Consider the following 21804-nt stretch of genomic DNA (forward strand, 5'->3'; position numbering starts at 1 on the left):
AAAAAACTTTAGTTTATAAAATACAATACAGTTTTAAAGATTAAACCCTAAGGTTGGGAAGCAACTATAGCTCCACCTCGAGCAGCTAACAGCAAAATGCTGCTCATGCACGGATATCATTAACAATATTAACAAAGCACTTTTAAATACTTAAGTAGGACCTTTACTTGTAATAAAGTATTTGTACATTGTAGCACTGATGCTTTTAAGCACTGGTGTACATCCACCATAATTGTTAGTTGCAGCTGTATTGTTATCCTATAAAGGCATATTAAAGCAGTTTTTCATCATGAAGAGGTAAAATAAATCATTGTCAGACACAAACTAGTACATTTTACATATCCTTTATTATAACATAATAAGAACATACAGAAAAATAGGTTTGGTCCATGAAAAAGTCTGCAGATTCAAATAATACTACAGTCCCCCCAGTGTTGTGTTTTATACCCCAGAGGTTCCCACCGCTTGTTTCAGCACATGTACCCGCCCAAACCCACATTAGTGTATTCTTGGAATTCATTAATGAAATGCACACACACACACACACACACACACACACACACACACACACGTTTCAGCCAGGACACTCATCTTCACCTTCAGAGAAACAACCATTAAACCGAAAAAAGGCGTCAGGTCTTCAGCCAGCGTACGAAGAAGCTACGACTCCTTAAATCTGCTCGCCCGCACGTGCGACCGAGCTTGTTCAAGTGTTTATGGCTTCTCTGCACATAATTAAAATACACAAAACTAAAAGCAGAAGATTGAACGTTTCGCAGCCTGCAGGCGATGTGAAAGCCATTTTGTCCCGCAGAGCAGTGGCTCGTCAAACTGCCGTCTTTATGTTGTGGAGAGCTAAATCAGTGTGCTCTGACAGCGAGGTCTGGTTAACGATATAAATACTGGTTCAACTATCTGAGCATAGACAAAGAGTTGAGAAAACATCTGCCAGGATAAGAGATACAATTTTACTTCACATCCATCAGTTTTTTTTCTGCTCAGTATTTACAAAACTATATAGACTAGAGGTACTCATACTAGCTACTTCCTTGATAATCTGTACTAGCTAACAAGACAAGTACTGATATAATACATATTTTAAAACAAGGATCATTGATAATAAAGAAAAGAAACAACTTCATACTAAATGCCACTCTTAACAAAAGATGTATATTTTGCCTTGATTGAGCTTTTCAACGTCTCTCAACTCTCGAGACTGTGGCACAAACTGTCAAAACAAACCGATGAGAACTTAAGACAAAGTGACACATGAACAGCCAATGTGCAGCAAAGTAGCCTGATTGATTACAAACACAATCACAATCAATATCTAATTGAATGAACAAGCATCTTGGGGCCGGGTTAGGAGTGCAAAATGTAAATCTACTTTCTAAAAAAGGGGAACATGGCAGAATCAACACATTCCAGCTGATTTAAGATATTTTTAGATTTGGGTACAAAATACATTAAAAAGTTGGCCAGTACAATCTGCCCTCTGCTTTTCATTTGTGTACAATCTGTACTTTATTGTGGGCGCAAAATGAAAGGAATGCTTCCAGGTAAGGCTTAGACATGCAAGAGAAAATACATTGTGCTCAAGGAGCTCCGGTGTGATTGGGGGAGGGGGGAACACAAAAATAAGTGGAAGTAGCAACCAAACTGCTATCTGCAATAGTAGTCGAGCTGCAGGGTGACGACAAAAAAAGGACATTCTATATAACGGTAAAGCCATCTAGTATCTACGTCTCTCTAAGTTTGTCAAAAAACTCTGAGGAATTCATTTTGAAAATCCGGCACACGCACATGTTAGTCATCTCTGACGGCACAGTGCGTCTCCTTATTTGCCGCCTGTGGATGGACACATTTCTCTAGGTGTTCCTGATGCCGAGTGCCTGCTCCAGCTCCTGCCGCCTCTGCTGGACCTGATGTTTTCACAAAAAAATATTTAATCACCAGGAGACAATGCTATGATAATTTGTCAACAATGGGGATGACAACAAACAACTAAGAGTCTACAGCCATGCTAACACAGAGCATGCTATGCTCTACTGGGGTAGGTGACACTATTCTCTCAAGCTGCCTTTAAATCCTAATTTTAACCAAGAAAAGAGCTGCTAGTCTATGGCATGACCCCTACTTATCTAGCTCTATGTTTACCATCTTTACTTAGTGTGTTAACATGCTAACATTTGCTAATTAGTACTAGATCTGAAACAATTAACTAGTTAGTATATCAACAGGAAAATAATGTGATGATTTGCTGCTTTTCTTTGTAGTATCTGATAGTAAATTGAATAACTTTGGTTTTGGATTGTTAGTTGGAAAAAATAAGCAGAAGTGACTGAAACTATCTGCAGTTGTTGCTCCCCCCCCCCATAAGTTTTGTGACATTTGACACAATTTCTCAAGAAAATAATTGGCAGATAATTTATTAGTTGCAGCCTCAATTAGCACTAAACTAAGTAAAACTGATCACCAAAGTTGTTATAATTCATCTTCTAGGCACCATGAATGTCAGTACCAATTTTCATGGAAATCCATCAAATAGTTGTTGAGACATTTCACTTAAAACCACAAATGTCAACCTCATGGTGGCACTACAGAAAAAGTCAGGGGATCACCAATGTCAATGTGATCCATTCTCTGAGAACATGAATACAACCTTCCATGGCAATTCATCAAATAACTGAGATAATACAGTCTGCACCAAATTCTGGAACAAAGTAGGACCATGTAGCCTAGCATGGCTAAACATAAAGACAAAACATAGAAGGAAGAATAAGAAGAGGAAAAACAGGTTACCTTGGAGTAGAAGTAGCGACAGACCGCCTCCTGAGCCCAGGGCTGGTAGTAAAACTCTGCTCTTCGCTCTTCTTCTGGGTTTCCTACCACATCTGTCATCGTCTGTAAAAAGAGAAAAACACCTTTAGATATAACTTCACTGGTCCGACAGCGGAGAAATTACAGAGCACTGGATGCTGGATGCTGTAAGGGTAAATAACATCTATCAGAGCGCCTGAATCAAATCGCAGCAATGGCGAACATATTGTCACAAGATAACTTTTTTTTGTGGATTAGGTTGACTGGGTTGTTGCTGTGGAAGCAGCCTGCAAGCTTTGGACTGAATTCGTTCAATTTCACAGAGATTTGGCTGAACAAACACTGCAGGTGGGTGACAGCAGGTCAGCAGTTAATCGGCTCATGGACGGAGGGGGAGGTGGGTGTGTATCCACTCAGACATGTTATTAAATGTTTCACGCTCTATTTTGACTCTGCCCTCCTTTGTCACACCTGAGTTAGCATGAACCCTGTGTTTTCAGAGAGCATGGTGCACTTACGTAATGGAGCCCTCTTCCCCCCCACAGTTGAACCTTGAAGTAACTGTGCCACAGAAAACCACGGCAAGACTGAATATTTTTAACCTCGGACATGACCTCAAGGAATTTTCTGAACTGAACTTAGCCAGAGGCTATGTTTATGACTGTTTCTTGACGTTAGATATCAATGCATGCCAGGTTGCTGTTTAAGTTAGTTTAAAAGAGTGTTTCCTACTGAGATACTCTTAGGTCCATCTATTGGTGATGAGTGTTCTCCAGGTGTGCTTTTTTTAAGTGCAGGAATTGATTTTTCTTGTATCCGCTTGCTTTATTCTGCTTCTGATAGTGTTTTTCTACATTCCTTAATATCTTGTTATGTTATAGCACCTACAGAATGTGCTTGTAGTTGCTGCATTTTAATGGGTTATCAAGTAAATTTTATTGAAATAACCCAACTCACAAATCTGTACAGAATTTCTCTCTGAACTACTAACATATTTATCCCCGAAATTCTACCCGATTTAAATGGTTTCTAGTATTTAAAAGCACACACAGCATGTAGGGATTGACGGTACACTGTCAGTCGATGTGATAAATACTGATGATGTGCGGTAAGGTGGATCCTTTTTGTTTTCAAGAAGAAGCAACTTGGCACCTGAAGTTTCTAGAAGATTCAGCCAGCAGTCACGAGAGACAGACTCACCTTGAGGTCTCTGCACTGGGATTGCAGCCAGTCGTTGATAAAGCCCTGAGGATCTCTGGCAAAACTCAACATGAACTCTCTCTGGGTCTTCAGCTGGTTAATGGTCTCAATGGTTTCATGGATCTGAAAAGAAAAATAGTTGGTATTAATTACACCGGATTAAGAATATCATTGATACAGAAAAAGTGAGAAAAGGTGTTTTCTTAATCAGCATTTTCCATAAAGTGTTCCCTAGATCAGTGCTTCCAAAACTGTTTTTAAAAACCACAGCACCGCTTCCTTGTGGCCCCCAAAGATGTATGAGCATTGTTTGAGCTTTAGTTACAGCAACAAATCTTTACACTGCTTGCTCTGACATTTGCCATTTTTAACTACTGTGGACCTGGAAAACTTGCCAGAAAGTATGATTGCATTACTACAACAACCAAGCAAATGTGAGCTGTTGTCATCAGCCTTAGCGGCAGAATAATAATAACAGGGCTTTCTTTCATTTTGATACATTTGAAATTGTATATTATAAAACATGTAGTTAATGTAAATGCAGCCAGGTTTTTTTTTTTACTATAATGATATATTATTAAAAATATACAGTAAAAAAAAGGAATAATCCTGCGTCTTATGTTTAGTGCAAGAGCTGCTCATGCTCAATTTAGCCTCTGTACATAATATCCACACTGCATCAGACCTAACTTTGTGTTGTCATGGTATTGTTGTTTCTGTGCGTCATAAGAGCTGTCTCTCTTGTCTCTATGCAGTGCAGGCTCTGTATCTGCATATTTTTCACTTAATTGTATTTTCAACACTTTTATCCTTAACATCATGCTTTCAACTACTACTTACCCCAGGACTACAGATGAAAATTTGCCTTTCTGGCTAACTCTGGCATGTGTTTTTTTAGCAATGTCATTAATACTGTCCCTGCCAAATAAAGTAAAGATCTTAATGATACAGCAATGCACTTTTTTGAATAACACTGAATGTAAACTACATCTTGTATGTTTATAAGAAAATGCCACAGGGAACTTTAGAGCTACCCGCTTTGCGAAGTGCTGTCTTAGATATACAAGTAATTACTAAGCCTTCTTCGCTGGTTTAATGAATCTCTGGCAAAAAAGATGGAAACAAACCAAGACTGCTGTGTTCTTTCCAATAAAAAAAGAACAGATGTGATAAAGCAAACCTTTACCACAAAATAACGCATGAAAAAACATCACTGCAGTAATAAGAATGACACAACAGTCAGCAGATTCTCTATATCTACTACAAGCTATTAACTTGTTTCACAACAAGCTCACAACTCATATTGACCGTCAGGGTAGAAGGACAGTAGATCAGGGACCAGCATAGACGACCCACCTCATTATCATGGTCAGACCCACAGGTGCAATGCTGAGTGTAATACAGTTCTACAGTTGCATTGCCTGATCAGCATCTCATGACAACGGGAGACTGCAGGCCATTACAGCTGGAGTAAAGGAGTCAGTTTCGAGTTGGAAGAAGTGGGTTAAACACAGGTATATAAAGACGGGTATAAGGGGAATGTCTCTCCTGTCCGAAGTTTACATGAATCTGATGATCTTTTTAGTATCACAAGACAATATACTTACAGAGAAAACTAAGGCTTTGCTACAAACTGTTATATCAACCCGACAGGAACCGGGTGTATATCAGTAGTAGTCACCAAAATAAACTAACCAAATGAATGGCGCCTGTAAACTACAAACATGTTCTCTATTTACACTGTTGACTTCTGAACAAAGACTACACCGGAGGACGTCTCTCAGGGGAACGGCTCTGTCTCTTATCAATGTGATTACAGCTATCCCAGCCAAGGTAATGGCTGCTAGCAGGAGGCCAAGAAGACCTGACTGACCTCAAAATGGGCTTAAAAGAAGGCAATCATTTACAGGCAACCATTTGGGAGAGCAGATATGCGTGAAATTGCCCTCAGCAGGCTCACAAAACAGGGGAAAGAAACCTACACAGCAGCTCAACGGAACAGAAACTACATGACAAATCTGCCCATTCAGGTTGTATCTGAGTTGAGTGTGCTTAAAATCACCTCTGCATGACAGATAGAAAGTGTCACGAAGAAAGACGTGCTATTACAAACTACTCCATGAAAATAAGAGGTGCTTTCTCTTTGTGTGACATTTGTTGAAGTACAAGATGTTCTAAAGGTCGAGTAATTTCATAGATCAAAAACCCACAAAAAAAAGAACAGAAATACAGCAGGAAACAGGAAACACGTGTCCCTTTCATTACTCAGGCGAAGGATGTGTCTGCCTGAAACTCGGGGTCTTTACCTTGTTGTCCAGTCCTGCTATTTCCTGCTGACTGGCTGTGGACAGCAGGAAGGAGTTCATCTGGGTCTTCAGTGTGTCGTCCACTTCTACGTCAATGTCATAGCAGGCAGTCTTCTTTTGGTCATTAGGGTCCACACTATAAAAGAATACAGTACCTTTAGTTTTAGCAGTATGTGGATATATCGCATTAGCAGCAGGTGATTCAATTAACCATCAAGACTGGGTTTAAACAACAGTCCAGCTTCATATATGCATTGTTGTAAAGAGGTTACCTGATCACATGGTTGATGATGATGGGCTCTGGGGGCATCAGGAGTGCATGCAAGCGCTGCGGGATCTCAGAAAACTTCATTCGCTGAGTCTCAAAGATCTGCAAAATGAAACCAGCACACACTTTACTTATGTAGCAAATACTGCTTGGACACACCACTAAATGTAGACCTGCCAATTATAGAGACAATACTGGAGAACAGGTTGAGTTACTTTGCTTTAATGATTTATTTTATCCAACTATCTAGCTAATTAACACATCAATATAATGTAAATGTGTCAAGATTTAGCCAAAAGGCAAACTTTCATCTGCAGTCCCTGGGCAGCTTTATGTTCAAAGTAAGAGTGCCATGAACTTCCCTGTGGCTCAAGTATTTATGCTTATTTTGAATAAATACACTCAGTGTTTCCCATACGTACATTTATTTGTGGCAGCCCGCCACAATATGAAAGCTGACCACCACATGATGATTGATTTTCAACTTTTTTTTTTTTTACTAGGCCAATTTAATATCGTATTTGATTGCAGAGCGCCGTAGCGCATTCGCGCAGCACATCCTCTCACCCGTCCCTCTCTCTCCCTCACGAACACAGCTGCACAAATTTGTCCAACACAATGCTGTCAATGTCAGAGACCCAGCTTAAAAAACGTTATTAGCAAGCACATTAGGAGCCTAGCTAATAGGCTAGCACGCTATATATAGCCATGAATGAGCGTTTGTTTACTTGCCGAACTTGTGGTGGTCGATTAACGTAATCATCACGTTAATTATTACTGTTGGCTAGAAAGAGGTTACAGGTTTATTGTTGATCATGTAACCTTACAGTTTTATTTAGTTATAACGTTACACTGGTTTGAGAGTCTAGTGGATTGTTGACTTACAATAGTTTAAGTTGTCAGTGATTGCATTGCACATTATGGTTGTGCTCTGTAAGTTAAAAACAGGTTACAGGTTTATTGTTGATTATGCAACATCACAGTTTTATTTAGTTAACGTTACACTGGGTTTAAGAGTCTGGGGAGTATGTTGACTTACAGTATTTAATAAGCTGTCAATAATTGCATTGCACATTACATGGCTGTGCTCTGTAAATGAAAAACAGGTTACAGTTACAGAATTCCTTATAGCCATGCAGTTTCATTAGCAACCTGGATTGAACACAGCAGGTGATACAGCATTCGTAATAACCACGAGAGACTTGAGACTTGACTTGGACTCTAGCTCAAAGACTTGTGAGCATCTTTGTTGGGGTCTGCTATTACAATCTATAGTGATCATTTTTACTGACTGTGTGGATGCGTTCACTTTTTAGGAATTCACCATTAACCTTCCATGAGCCTGTTTATCTTTGCGCAGTAGCAATAAATCCACTGGGAAACCAGGCAGTGACCCAGAAAGAGTGAGAGTCTCCATCCATACAAGGACAGAGTGAAGTGTAGAGAGCAAGAGCAGGAATTAAGCAGGACACCCATGACAGTGTCAATCCTTTCTGCTTCATGCACCCGCTCAAGTTTGTTTTCAAGTTTTTAAAGATCAAAAAGGTCTGCTTTGTGTGTTTTAGAGCGTATACATACATGTATACATTTAATGTAAGGTTGAAGGTGTGTTAACATAAAAAACAGGACTCCACTCACCTGCTGCAGGTATTTGTCACAGTTAATGAACTCGCGCTCATGAGGATCTTGGAGTTTGTGGGTCTTGACGTACTGCCACAGGGCCTGAATGATGACAGGTCTGGTCTGGGTGTGGATACCCAGCATTCGAGCCAGCCGGGGGTCCAGCTTGAACTGAGGGGGCTGTTTGGAAGAAAGAAAGGTGGTGGAATTAAGGGTGGTGATGGCACAGTGGATAAGATGCATGCCTTTGGTGTGAGAGACCTGGGTACAAATCCACTGTGAGACTCTAATGTGTCCCTGAGCAAGATACTTAACCCCTAGTTGCTCCAGAAGCGTGCAACCTCTGACATATATAGCAATTGTAAGTCGCTTTGGATGTAAGCGTCAGATGAATGACTAAATGAAATGTAAAGAAACAACGATGGAAGCGGGACAGGGATTAAAGCAAACTGACAAGTGACATTTGGGTGTCCCTTTTATTAACCTCTCCAATATCTGAACAAATGTTTGAAGAGCACTTGAAGGCAACATTAACACACCTCAGGGCCTATTGAGACGCAGTAAACAGGAACCCCCAAGCATTTACCTGGTAGTCAAGCATGAGCAGGACGGTGCAGCGAACACCCACATCACCAGGCCTCTTCACCTGGAACCCATCAGTCTCTTGGGTGGTGGCAGTCCTGTGCCACTAAAAGGACATTTCAATAACAAGACCCATCGATCTATAAACTGATATTCTTCATTTACAAGGACACATTTTCAATTGTCACTGCAGCAACAAACACCTAATTCCTACCATTAGATCACCATTAAAGTAAACATAATAAAATAAGTTTCTCATTGTGATAGCGGATTGTATTTAAATGACCCTAATAACAAGGTTGTGTCCCCATCTAAAACCTAAAGTAACCATGAAGGAATAAACAGAAATAACACACAAAGAAAACTGAATTAGAGCAGAAATTATGAGTTGATTAAGTTGGCAACTACTTTGATGTTAAGCAAAATTGTCAAACACTTGAGATGGGTTTATATTCTCCAAAGTAAGAATTTTTGCATTTACTTGCCTTGTATAATTAAAAAAGAAATCTAAAGATGTCAGCAAGGACTCTAGGAAAATATAATGGGGGCATTTTAAAAAATACTGTTTTCTGATATTTTAAATACAGAATAATTAATCATTTAATTGAGAAAATAATCTGCAGATTAATCGATATGAAAATAATTGTTAGCTGTAGCCCTATATTTAATTGAGATTTTAAAAGCAGAAAATGACGGGAAAAACAGTGACCGCTCCTTTCATAGATAGAACAGAGAACATAATACATAATCCTAGAAGGGACAACTGGGTAAAAATCTATAGATGTATATATTCACATACATCAAATAAATTATCTTACTTCCACAAGGTGATTATCGGGACCATACAGATCCTTGTCCAACTCAATCACCAGAGACTTGAAGAAAGAGGAGAACTTCCGCTTCTGTTTTGTGGCTTCATACTTGGATACGGCCGTCTGCAAAGCAAATGTTACTGTTATTGGAAATATGAATGCAAGCAATTTTGTTTTTATTCTCTGTACAAAATTGGTGTTGGTAAAACATTTTGAACATTTAACATCACAACTAAACATTCCCTGTTTCATAGTCTTTACTCAATGTAGCCCAACAGAAGACATTTAAAATTTAGAGGGTTATTTTGGCAGTGTTTTGGGAAAAAAAGAATCGAGTAAAGAAATAGTGTTGAAGTAGTTTAGTGTTAGGTTTAGTGTGTACAGTATTTATTTAATAAATAAATAAATAAATACTGTACATACAGAAAATATCCATATTTTAGTAAATTAAACCAATATATCTCAATCATGAAGCTTACATCTTCCAGTAGACGCCCCTCAACACGTAGCTCCCATGATGCAACTGTGCCTTCGCCATCCTCAGCATCTGGCTTTGCAGGGTTGAAGGTGTTGGATATGAAGATCCGAAGCTTTCTCTTTTGCTGGAATCAATCAGTCAAAAGAAAATGATGTGCCATCACTTACTCAACTATGACTTGATAACTTAAGTTTTCTAAACACAGCTCATTAAAATAAGTCATGTCAACTTTACTCAAGGGAAAGCTGAGATAGCTCTGCTGTGACTGCGTGAAGCTATATTTAAGATTACATATGGTTTGCTGAATGTGGACGTCCAGAGGACATTCAATAAAACATCAAAGATTAGCTGGGTATATGGCACCATTCAATATACTACTATTCTCCAGTAGTGTATAAAATATTTCTGTCAAGTGCATCAACATTCCTTTTTTATAAAAATGACAACACAGCAGCGCCTTACTTTAAAAAATCCATATGACTTGAAGTCTGGTTCACTGATAAAAATCACATACATGGGAACCAGTGAAATGTATGAACTGCCTTAACACACCTCTACAGAATGATGTGTAGTTATCGGGAGCAGAAAGGCCCCTAGGGTTCTGAATGGCTTTGAAATTAATTTCAGGACTCAACCTGAGTGAAGACTTTAATTGAAACCTACCTTAATGGGCCTCTTGAGGGCCTCCTGAATGTCCAGCCTCTTGCGCATGATGGTCTGGTCCAGCTTCCTCTCAAAAGCCAGCAGATCCATGTAAGCCTGAGACTCTGGGACCAGTTCCCTGATCTGTCAGACAAGACAATGGTGGTAAAACATCCAATGAAACACACAGAACACAGAGTTTTCAATTATATCTCATAAAGTGGTCACCTGTCTCAAACATGTGCAGAACATAGCTAACAAGACCACGACAGTAAGCAGGTGCAGGGCTCGACAATAACGGTGGCCCGAGGCCAATAAAAAGTAACACTGTGACAGTTGAACTAGCAACAAAAACATCAGTATTTAAAAAAAATAAAAAATAGAAACTCTTGTAGTTGTTTTGCAGCTCTTGGCGTGCACCGTTGTCCAATCCAGTGGTGACGTGACGAGTGGTTGTCATATTATTTCACTAATCTTAATCAAGCAGCAACCTTGGGGTCCTGAAAGTGAAACTGTGCAGATGGTACTTAACCTTGGATTCTCTCTAAAGGCCAGCAGTGGGCGAGTCCGCTGGGTGCAAAAAGAAGTCCGGTTCCATTACAAATAATGGTAAAAACTTCTCATCTGAATTATTACCTCAGTAAACACTTTCCTAATGAGTTTATGGTTTCAGTCGCTAGTTTCAAGTCTTCTTCAACACAGCATGATGTTGATTTAGTAAATAATGGCCCTATTTTGGGTAAAATAGACAATAATGCAGAGTATGCTTTTGGGCAGGACTACCTTGTGATTGACAGGTCGCTACTATGGCGCTATTAGGCTAGAGGCCACTTGAATCCGCTGCTCTGTGTAAAAAATTTTTATTGAATGGCTGTCAGCAGGTGAGAGAGCATGTCATATTTGACTTATTGGTATGTTTTTGACTATAACCTTTTTGTTTTTTGTAATTTTAACTGTGATTACACATTTTAGTTTTTTTTTTTTATATCCAGGATGTATTTAATAACCGATATTAACAGTATAACATAACTTATAAGTCTTTGGTTTTGTTGTAACACTGATAAATAACTTTTGGAAGGAGGGACAGTAAAAATTGTCTTAAGTAAGCTTAAACGAGCCCTGAGGTGTAACTGCTCCAACAACTTTTACACAATAATCAAACATGCTGAAACTGCAGACGCTATAGTTACCATGCAGCCTCCAGCTTCTCTGTGACGAGATGAATACTTTCAGATATGTAGCTGTGCAATATGGAGGGCACGCAAGCGGAGGTGCTGAGTGAATGAATGCATCATTATGATTTTACTCATTAAATAGGCCAGTATTATGTGGCAGTCAGCATTGCTATCGTGTCGCCACAAAGAAATCAATGAATGGGAAACAGAGCAGTGTGGTGCAGATTCTAGAGACTGTTTTTATGTCATCACAGTTCTGATACTGAGTCAGTTAAATGCGCCTTAAAATCGGCGCACGAAAAACCAATCGCTGATCATCCCTTGAATTGTCGATAGGCGATCCAATCGCCAATAGGAACAAGCCTAGGTGGAAAAAGCCAAAAGCTGAGTTCTGTGTCTTTTCGGGAATTTTATAAAGAAAGCCAACACAGCAGACACATGGGTGAAACAGAAAGAGGCGGGGCAAACTGGTGTGTTTACAGTAAGAGAAGAGAGGTACAGTTGTGTGCATGTGAGTGAGAGGAAAGAGAACTAAAGGGAAAGGAAGCAAATTCAACTAGTGACTGTTTCCCATACATTGATTTATTTATGGCCACAATATCAACGCTAATCGCCACATGAAACATGAACAAGAAATCGTAATTGTCTGCAGAGCTGCGGGCAGCGCATATATTTGCCCAGCACATCCTCCGGCTCGCTTGTGTCCTCCCCTCTCTTTCTCAAACACAATGACAACTGAACGGTTTGTAAATAGTCCCTCTTCTTCATGCACAGTCTGAATCAAAACATGATCATACGCTGGAGGAGGAAGGGTTGTTGCTGGCTTTTCCACGCAGAGAATATTAGTGAATCAATCCAAGGTTAAATGGTTAATGTTGGTATCATGAAATCTGTCCAACACAACGCTGGTAATTTCTGACACCCACCTTCAAATAAGTAATGAGCAACCAATGTACGTAACCTAAGGCTGCCAAGGTTAGCACGCTGCACATAGGTGCTAGTCAGAATCAACTGTCTGTGTCTGTGGGAAACACTGAGTGAGTAAATACTAAAACAAGGTGGAGAATGAAGTAGAATTAAAATGGTGAAATAAGAAATATCCTACTGGAACCAGAAATATACCCTGCTAACCCCCGCCCCCCAGCTGCCACAGTTACAATGTCATTCTGTGGGAAACACTGCAAATGGAAAAGCAAATGTAATCTTTCCAACACAATCAAGGCCAGAATTAATTGATTCCCAGGGACTGCTGCGTGACTAATACTCACCCTCTGAGGTAGAATTTTATCAGCCATCTTCTTCTTCTTTGTGCTGCAAAAACAAATGATCAAAACAAGGCACGTTTAAATGTGGGTCAGAGCAGAGCAATACTTAACAATAATTTGGTCCCTGGTCTAAAGGGCTCGTGGGATAAGGATCTCACAGGTCCAAAAACAAATGTTGTACTGTATGGTATAGCAGTTAGCCTTGTAATCCATATATGAATTTAATCCGGCGATGATGTTACTATCATTACTGTGCTGAACCATGCATGTTAATGTATGCCTCTAAACAAACAGAGAAAAGCCAACACATTTGAGAACCTGACCAACCTGGCATTCAGGACACTGAAATGAAAAATCTATTAAACTATCAAAATAGCTGTCAATTACATTCCTGTCGTTTCATCATATGATTAATTGTTTCAGCTGTAGTCAGTAACATTAAACAAAACTGCTGTTCCAGAGTCTGGTTTGTGTTAGAAAAAGAGAATTTTTTCCTGTTCTAGTTCCCACTGCATCAAGCTGAAGCTTTTTTTTTATTTTTAAAGACATTTATTGAGCCTAATTTTTTATTCACATCAAGTAACCGTTGAGTAACTGTAATGGCATGTCTCTATATGTCCCTTATTTCTATGTGGACAGGAAAGACAGATTTTCAATATGAAAAAACTGTTGCAGTAATCAAAATCTCAACAGGTGAGGATGGGAGCAGGATGGCGTGTCTGCGGCCGAGGGAGGCTGCAGGATTGAAATAACAAACCCATGGAGACCTCTGATCACAATCAAAACACAATTTTAAGTTCTGTACAGGCTGATATCCCCATGTGTCTAGAACAACAAAGGTGATCCTGGTTGAAGAGAAGCAGCATGGCTGCTGCACGAGGAGAAGGGCCACTTACTGCTGGTTGCGGTTCTGCTGCTGCACCTGCTGAATCTGTTGGGGGGCGGGCCTCTTGCGAGACGGGTCCATCACGCCAGGCATCACAGGGCGAGACACTGGGCTGTTGCCATATCCTGGGGGGCCCATGGCTGGTCCCTGTGGGGTCATACGGCTGGATGGAGGCATGCCTGGTCTCTGCACACAGAATAAAGGTAAAAATTCTTATTTAAAAAACAAACAAAAAAAAACATGTGGAAAAGATTTTCTGGACATTTGTTTTCTAATTAATGGCCCTTAAGTCTTTAGTATAGAGATATCTGACCAATTGCATTGAGGTTTTGGAGAGAGAGTTCAGTAGTGACGACTATATTCATTCCCAGATTTCTTCAGACTGCAGGAATCTGATCTGTGCACCCACATATTTCACATGTTGTAAGGTAAATGTGCTAGCTTAGCAAATGTAGACTCCGATTTTCCTCTTTTGCTTCTGTTCCAGGTTCAGTTTTAGCAGCAGCTCCCTGTGAGAAAGGGCTGTCTGACAGCAAGGTAAAGCATATTCTAAATATAGCGTACAGTTAAAGTGATATTGATTTTTTTTTTTTAGGTTGACCTTTTTAGGTGGCTAAAAATATGTTTTGCTGCTGCCTCAGTCCACATCAGTACATTGCTCAACTTCAATGCTGCCTGCTTCTCCAAACTGAGCGCGTGCAAGCCGCCAACTACTGTAGGTAATACATTGACTATGTATGGGTACATCATACAATCACACTTCAAAATCAAAACTACCCCTTTAAGTTATTTAAGTGCACGAAAAACAAATAGCATAGCTCATAATCAGCAGCACATAAGAGCTCTGTATTGTTTACAGGATATACAAACCCTGCTTTTACATCATCAAATCCACATACTTTGATATTTAAGGCGTCGGCCAGGTCCTACAAGAGGTAACAACAATTCACATGCTGGCACCTTTAAATAAGTTACCACAGAACAACCCCTGTTTCCAACTCACCAAGCCATGGGCCAAGAACTCAAACAGCCGACTTCGGGTATCTAACTGCATGTGTGCAGGTGAGAACGAAAGATAAAAGGACAAATCACTGATTGCAGCGTTCCCTCCAGCAGCCAGTCCAACAAATGAAGGCAAAGCACACTCTCTCCGCAGCATATAGTGGAGAGTGGAAGGGAGGAAGAATGATGGACATTGACTTGTCAACAATACAGGCTTGATGAATACGCTCTGCCTTTTCCACACAGCGCAGTGTGGGCAGTAAGCGACTGCATGTTGATCATTAAGTGCTCTTTAGCGCTACATCAGTTCAACCTTGGTTTGCCTGAGAACAACTGGAGCTCTGCAGTATTTGGAGTATGAAGCTTCTCCGACTATGTTGTGAAAGGCTGCTTGTGTGAGTGAAAGCAGTCAAGGACGCTAGAGAAAAAAAAATCCTTTCACTGAACTTTGTTTCTGGTTTTCAGTAGCTAAGTAGCAATAACTACAACTGCCGTGGACCAGTGACAAATGACTTTCTATCATGATTTACATTACATTTATTCATTTAGCTGACGCTTTTATCCAAAGCAACTTACAATTGCTATACATATCAGAGGTCGCCCCAGTCAACATGCGTGAAATTAAGCTAAAATCTTGACAAAAGTGCCGCCTATTCAGTGTCAGACCAACTGTGAAATGTGTTCACAATCTCACCTTCTGGTCCTGAGTTATGGTGTTGAATAGTGGCCAATGGTGTTTTCGCAGGACATTATGAGGTCATAGTGAAGTTAACCTTTGACCTTTTGGGTTCCATATATCCCATAAAACATCTGTGTGAAATTACACCATCAATTCTTGATTTGCGGCGGCATGTTTTGCGAGCTCAAAGCAACCTTTGACCACCAAATTCTATTCAGTTCATCCTTGAGTCCAAGTGGACGTTTGCCCCAAATTTGAAGAAATTCCCTCACAACATTCCTGAAATATCGCGTTTGCAACAATGGGACTATCCAAATACATCATGCTTCCGGCTACTGCCAGCACGGAGGCATAAAAGCACAGATCGGAATATTAAAAATATTTCCACCATCTTTAACGCATTTGGGAAAACTTGGGTCTTACAGTCACAAGAGTACAATCACACATTGAAAACCTTGTTTGAAAGCTTAAACTTAAATTCATTTTCTTTTATTTGGGAAATAAATCCTAATTCTCCCTCCAGGTAAGGAAACAAATACTTGGTAATTTATATTCACCTTTATTGGATTGCAGTGATCTACTCTTTATGAACGCACGTGACCAGTGCCTAAAGAAGCTGGATACTGTGTCATTGTGCTTTTACATTTTATTAGTGTCTGTGGAAACCCCCCTGAGCCGATAACTATGAGGGATCAATTTTAAAGAATAATAGTACTGTTGGTCAATGTCACTGCTCCTAAATTTTTACTGAATCCTTTTTTGGAAATTGTACCCGTTTATGCATTATAACTAGATGTTTGTCCTTGACAACACAGTAATCCAGTACAAGACTGGATTAAGAGGAAAGAATACTGTGCTCACTCATTTATAATGTGTGACAGTTGGACTTGTCTGTATCGTTTCTGTTTATTGTTGTAACAATGTTTATGCGGCTCTCTTGCCCCATCACTCTTCAAAATGAGATTTTAATCTCAATTGGGTCTTTTAACTGGTTAAATAAATGAGATTCACGTGTTTTAAACAGATCTGAAATGCAGAAAAATAATTCATTTTCAATAATGTTGGAAGCAAAATGAGTAACATTGCCGAATTCCATCTTCTCAACTATCAGGATTAGCTGCAGTTTTGTATTTTGTGATAGTAAACTGAATATTTTCAGGTTTTGGACTGCTGGTCTACATTAGCCCAAATTCACACAAGTTATGTCGACACCAGTCACAGATTAAAACAGTTTAGATACACATTACTTCTTTTATTCAAAGGTCTTGGTATACACAATTTGTCCCTCAGTTTTATGATAGATGCAAAACTAAAAAAGGAACACCGTTACATTTAAGGGAGCTCCGATCGTAATCGGCCGATAATGGCCTTAACTACTTTGATCGGTGGTCGCTAAAAAGGCAGATAAGAAAAGCCGATCAGATGATGTAATACTCGCCAGACAGATTTTCAGGTGCAGCTAAAATAGTTTCACTACGCGGTCTGAGCAGTTTTCAAAGCTAGCTAGCACCAAAGTCCTTTTCAGACAGGAAGCGATTGATGCGCCCAGTTAATCATTTACAATGAGAGTTGAGCAACAATCATACAAGCAGAGCAACAAGCAGGAGCGATCATGTGAAACTGTCACGGTCGCGCTCATCTCACACACGCGCCGCCTGCAACTGGAGTTTAATAGACACTAAGCGCAACAGGCAGAGAGAAAGACTGATCCTTCAGTAGGAGTTTCCTGATGCAAAGAGAAGAGCCATGCACTCAATCAGCTGACTGCCTCTCCCTCTCTCTCTCTCTGTTTTTGTTATAAAACGAAGACCTTTTGCTACGTTTCCGCCTCCCAGATTAAAACGGCGAACCAGAAGATGTTTGTTTGGAAACGCTGCTGACCAGGTGGGCAAAACAGAGGACTTTATAAAACAATGACAGACTCACATTTTGTTTCTGATTCGGTCTTATCAGTCATGTAAAGCAAAACACGATGCTACTGACAAAGTTTTAGTTTCTGTATTTTTATTAAAATATACATACTGTGTAAATAACACAAACAGTTAGCCTACTGTGCATGTCGCAGTATTTACTTTGCAACGACATGCACAGTCTGTTTTCTGCCGTCACCGTTCCACTTCGTTGTCGGCCAATGCAAAAAAATAAAATCGCCTTCTCATCTTGTGTGTGAACACTTGCAGCGACTATACTGACGCGAGGAAAGCGTCGCCAGGAGAAAATTCGCATTTGGTCTGAATGCTGCATCACATTAACCGACTCCTCTCTCTACTCCTACCATGTCAACCCTTCAGTTTTCCCTGGGATTCTCCTGTATTTTTCCGTTCTCACCTGGTATCCTCGCATTAAATCTTTCCCTGTAAATCTCCCATGTCTTTAACCTTTAAAAAAAAAAAAATTCAAATAAAAACCTGCTGGCTGTATTTAAAGTGTTTGCTACTCTCTCCTCTGGTAAAGCTGTGGCAGTAGGCCAATGTAAAATATGTAGACTGTGCTTCTTGCACAAGGATTAAAACACCCACTGAAATTATATAACGCCTATAGCCTGTAAACCATATGAAATTATAATGAATATAGTAACTATAAGTAATATTAACAATATACTAACCCTGGTAGGGCTTGTCGCCGTGCATCACAAACTAATGGGAGGCACGCGGACATCCGCGCGGACCCTATGCATACCCCCTCTGATGACGATTTTTTCGTCACGCGGACCCCAGCGTACTCGCAGACACGGAAAGTATAACCCTTGCCTCAACAGAAGTAGTCTGAGTCCGCTCCCAAGTATAATCAAGGCTTAAAGCCCACACAATCTGCCTTATCTTTCCAGAACAAAAAGCGGCTACTTCAGAGTTTATCATCGACTCAGGATGCCTGTGCTCCTTTATCTCCTAAATATTTTTTAAAATATTTTTCTAAACTTTTTTGTTGCAGTCTTTATAGTTTAAGCAAATTTATAAATATGCTGTTTGTTTTGTTTTTGTAGTTTACTCCACGGGAAAGCTGTATTTGTCAAGCTATAAGATGTTCACAGTATACGGTTTTCGTTTAATGATACTTTATCATCTGTTAATTTTAATACTTTCGGACTAATTAAATAAATCTACAGTATATTGTATAATGCTTCATGATAAATAAAAGGCTTCAAATAGACTCAGTGATTGGTATAGACCGATACTGCTTTCAGTGATGGGTCCAAAAAATACTGATCGGAGCACCTCTAGTTATATTTATTTTCGCTGAAGATTTGTGACTTGTTTTCCAATGTATTTAAACAAAGTATCCTTTACAGAGACTTGCTCTCTGACTCAGAAAGGCATGTTTCCCACACATAGACTTCACTTGGTAAAAAACTTGGTATTACGTTACAAGTCATGGAGGATATTTTAAAAGCACGGACCAGGTAAAGCAACAATAAACGACACCGGCTCAACATTGTGATGTCTATCAACCATTGGCGATGTAAGATAGCATCGTCTATCGGCCCAACTCCAATTCAGTGCACGACATAGTTAAAAAGATTAACCAACATTCTGCTTGTTGGCCACATTGTCTATTTTATATGATCTAATATTCAGTCTTATAATATATTATATAATCAACGATGTACCATAGTGCAAAAAAACCCAACAAACAAAAAACAATGTTCACACGCCTGATATGAATAGATGAACACCGAATAGATGAATACACGTTTTCACGCTGGCTTTTCATCACACTATTGTCGCTTTTGCTTGTTTGATATGTAATATTTGGGAAGTGTGTATTTGGGCTATTTGGGCTTTGGCTGATGTCTCCAAACCTAAATCACATCAATATTAACTGAAAGCTCAAGACAAAACTCCACGTTTTAGGATGAAGTGAGTCGGTTATATAATTTTCCCAAATATAGACAATAGCTTCTGGATAATTTATTCAAATGGGGATCCTAGCAGCTTATATGTGCAAATGCAGCTAGTCTCTTGTACAGTGAAAGCTTGAAAAACTCAAAACAAATAATCTGTGGAGAAACCATTTTAGTCCACTTATTTTAACAATCAGGTGACCGTAAGTTTGCCAAACGCAGGCACTGATGTTGCCTCTGCAACGTGGAAAACACCAGCTGGCATGCCACAAACATCAACTACTATACACACAGGGTGCAGTCTGGTCCTAGGTTGAACCTCTAGGGTAATCACAGTTTTTAACAATGTTTAGTGGCTTCGTGCAGCTTTTTCATTCAAAAGTGAACAAGGCATGGATGTTGACGATTTTTTTTTTATTTTTTACTTAAGCTAACTTTTATAACGTTGTTAAACAAAAGCTTGTACTTTCAAAAGTACGACGCTTAACAAAAATAGTTATCTTCGTCACATTGTTTAGAAACTAATCAGAGCCACCTATACTTTATTTTACCGAGCAAACTCAACGAAACACAGTAAACAGCTAGCGACGTTAGCAGGCTAAGCTAATTGGCTACCGTGACTAACCTTAACGTTAGCAGGCGGGAGGGTTAGCAAATTCAAACAACAAACAAACTCCGATAGTCAGTCAAAGTGGTCGGTTTAACGTTTCTGACGGGGACGCACTTTTCGCCGGGGCTGCCAGCTACTTTGAGCTGTGGCCCGCACCGGTTACGGTGGTTAACGTTAGCCGCCAGTGACAAAGCAGCGGTACGTGGCTTTGTTCTAGCGGACTGGCTAACGCGTCAGCAGCAAAGATGGAGAGATATCTCACCGGGTACCCAGGCCCGGGCATCGGGGAGCGGTACATGTGGTTCTGCGCGGCCGAGGACGGTACCATCCTTCCAGAAGGAGTTCCGGGGCCCATGCCGGGTCCTGCGCCCGGTACCGGTGGTCCTGGTCCCATTGCTCCACCACCACCTCCGGTCGGTGCCGTCTGAAACCCCCCTCTGGCCGCCATCTCCTCTCTGAATGTCGCCGCCGGTGGAGGCACGGAGCTACCGCGAGAGCGAGAACGGAGTTTTGGGTGGTGGTGTGTTCACGGCCCCTCAGCGGGCCCTGCCGTATAATCTCGGTACTGCAGTAAAACTGTGATTATGATTCCTGAGTCCTGGATTAATAATGAGCCCTTTAGAGACTTAAGTAATAGACTAAAGTAGTTAAACAGTGAACAAACAAAAACAAAGCAGAGAAACATTATTCTCAAAGTAGTTAGTTATAGATGAGAGGAGGTGGACTGTGTTTTACATTGATGATGCTTGGTGCTCAAACACAGTCAAGTTTTTATTGTGATGAAACCATATTATCATATTTTTCCTGCTGTTTACATTCACAATTCAAAAAATGCACTGCAGAATATTCTGGGTGTAGATGTATATGTATATATGTATATAAATAACTATGTTTTATTCTATTTGTTTTATGTTACCATATTTTGATACATATTCTGTTCTGTGTGTGTGGCAAGAAGGGACTACAAACTTTCATTTCGTCATACAACTTTATGTTGTATAATTACAAATAAACTACCTTATACTTGAATATATGGCACAGCACATTTGTAAATAAAATACATAATCAACATGATTAAAAATCAATAATCAAAAATGAGGAATTGAAGAAATTAATAACAAATTCAGTATTTTTGTAGTTACTTTATAAATATGTATGTTTATAAGCTATGCCGTATGTCAAATCTTTTTACTCTATTCAAACATACCCAAATCTTTAATTTCACTTGTGTTTGATGCATGTTTTTTTAAGTCAAGCTATTTTTAATACCATGCACATCAAGATAAAATGTAGGTTAAACACCATTCCACCAAACAATAAAAATATTAGTGTAATCTCATCATAATAATTTCCACTCGTCATCAATTTAACAAAAGTAAAAACAGGAGACAAAATTAAATATGACACAAAATAGTTTCCTTAAAAATGAATCTTCCAAGCTAAGCAACAGCTTAACTTACAGTTTTTTTCACAACGTTTTATTTCATTATCTTCATTTTGTTTAATACCCAACTCTGATGTTAAATGATGTTATATGAATATAGAGGAGTATGAGAGGAGTATAGTTAGTTAAAAGGTTTGCTGCCACAACATGACATAACAAAATCTCTTTTTCCTT

General features: G+C 39.6%; 1 protein-coding gene across 2 annotated transcripts; it reads right to left on the reverse strand.

Moving 5' to 3' along the window:
* Nucleotides 1-328: 328 nt before the first annotated feature.
* smarcd1 (SWI/SNF related, matrix associated, actin dependent regulator of chromatin, subfamily d, member 1) lies at nucleotides 329-20661 on the reverse strand. 2 transcript variants are annotated; one of them, XM_038696423.1, is made up of 13 exons: nucleotides 20449-20661; nucleotides 14065-14240; nucleotides 13172-13214; nucleotides 10750-10872; nucleotides 10088-10210; nucleotides 9615-9731; nucleotides 8801-8902; nucleotides 8233-8394; nucleotides 6599-6696; nucleotides 6327-6462; nucleotides 4021-4143; nucleotides 2803-2904; nucleotides 329-1922 (listed from the first exon to the last, which is right to left on the reverse strand). In XM_038696423.1, the coding sequence occupies exons 1-13, from the start codon at nucleotides 20632-20634 to the stop codon at nucleotides 1869-1871; spliced, it is 1545 nt and encodes a 514-aa protein (XP_038552351.1). In that variant the 5' UTR covers nucleotides 20635-20661; the 3' UTR covers nucleotides 329-1868. The 2 variants fall into 2 exon arrangements, with proteins under 2 accessions (XP_038552351.1, XP_038552352.1); XM_038696424.1 differs by lacking the exon at nucleotides 20449-20661 and adding an exon at nucleotides 15058-15172.
* Nucleotides 20662-21804: the final 1143 nt, after the last annotated feature.

This window comes from Micropterus salmoides, unplaced genomic scaffold (assembly GCF_014851395.1).
Source record: "Micropterus salmoides isolate LMB-PRFRI ecotype aquatic unplaced genomic scaffold, ASM1485139v1 Ms_hic_scaffold_4, whole genome shotgun sequence".
Classification (NCBI taxonomy): Eukaryota; Metazoa; Chordata; class Actinopteri; order Centrarchiformes; family Centrarchidae; genus Micropterus; species Micropterus salmoides.

Bases quoted from the DNA above. Each gene is read 5' to 3' on its own strand.
- smarcd1 (XM_038696423.1), bottom strand. From the start codon at position 20,634: ATGGCGGCCAGAGGGGGGTTTCAGACGGCACCGACCGGAGGTGGTGGT. The intron at 9,732-10,087 runs GTAAGCTTCATG...TTTGCTTTGCAG, and splicing joins AGGGGCGTCTACTGGAAGAT to ACGGCCGTATCCAAGTATGA. The intron at 4,144-6,326 runs GTAAAGACCCCG...TTTTCTTTTCAG, and splicing joins TAGCAGGACTGGACAACAAG to ATCCATGAAACCATTGAGAC.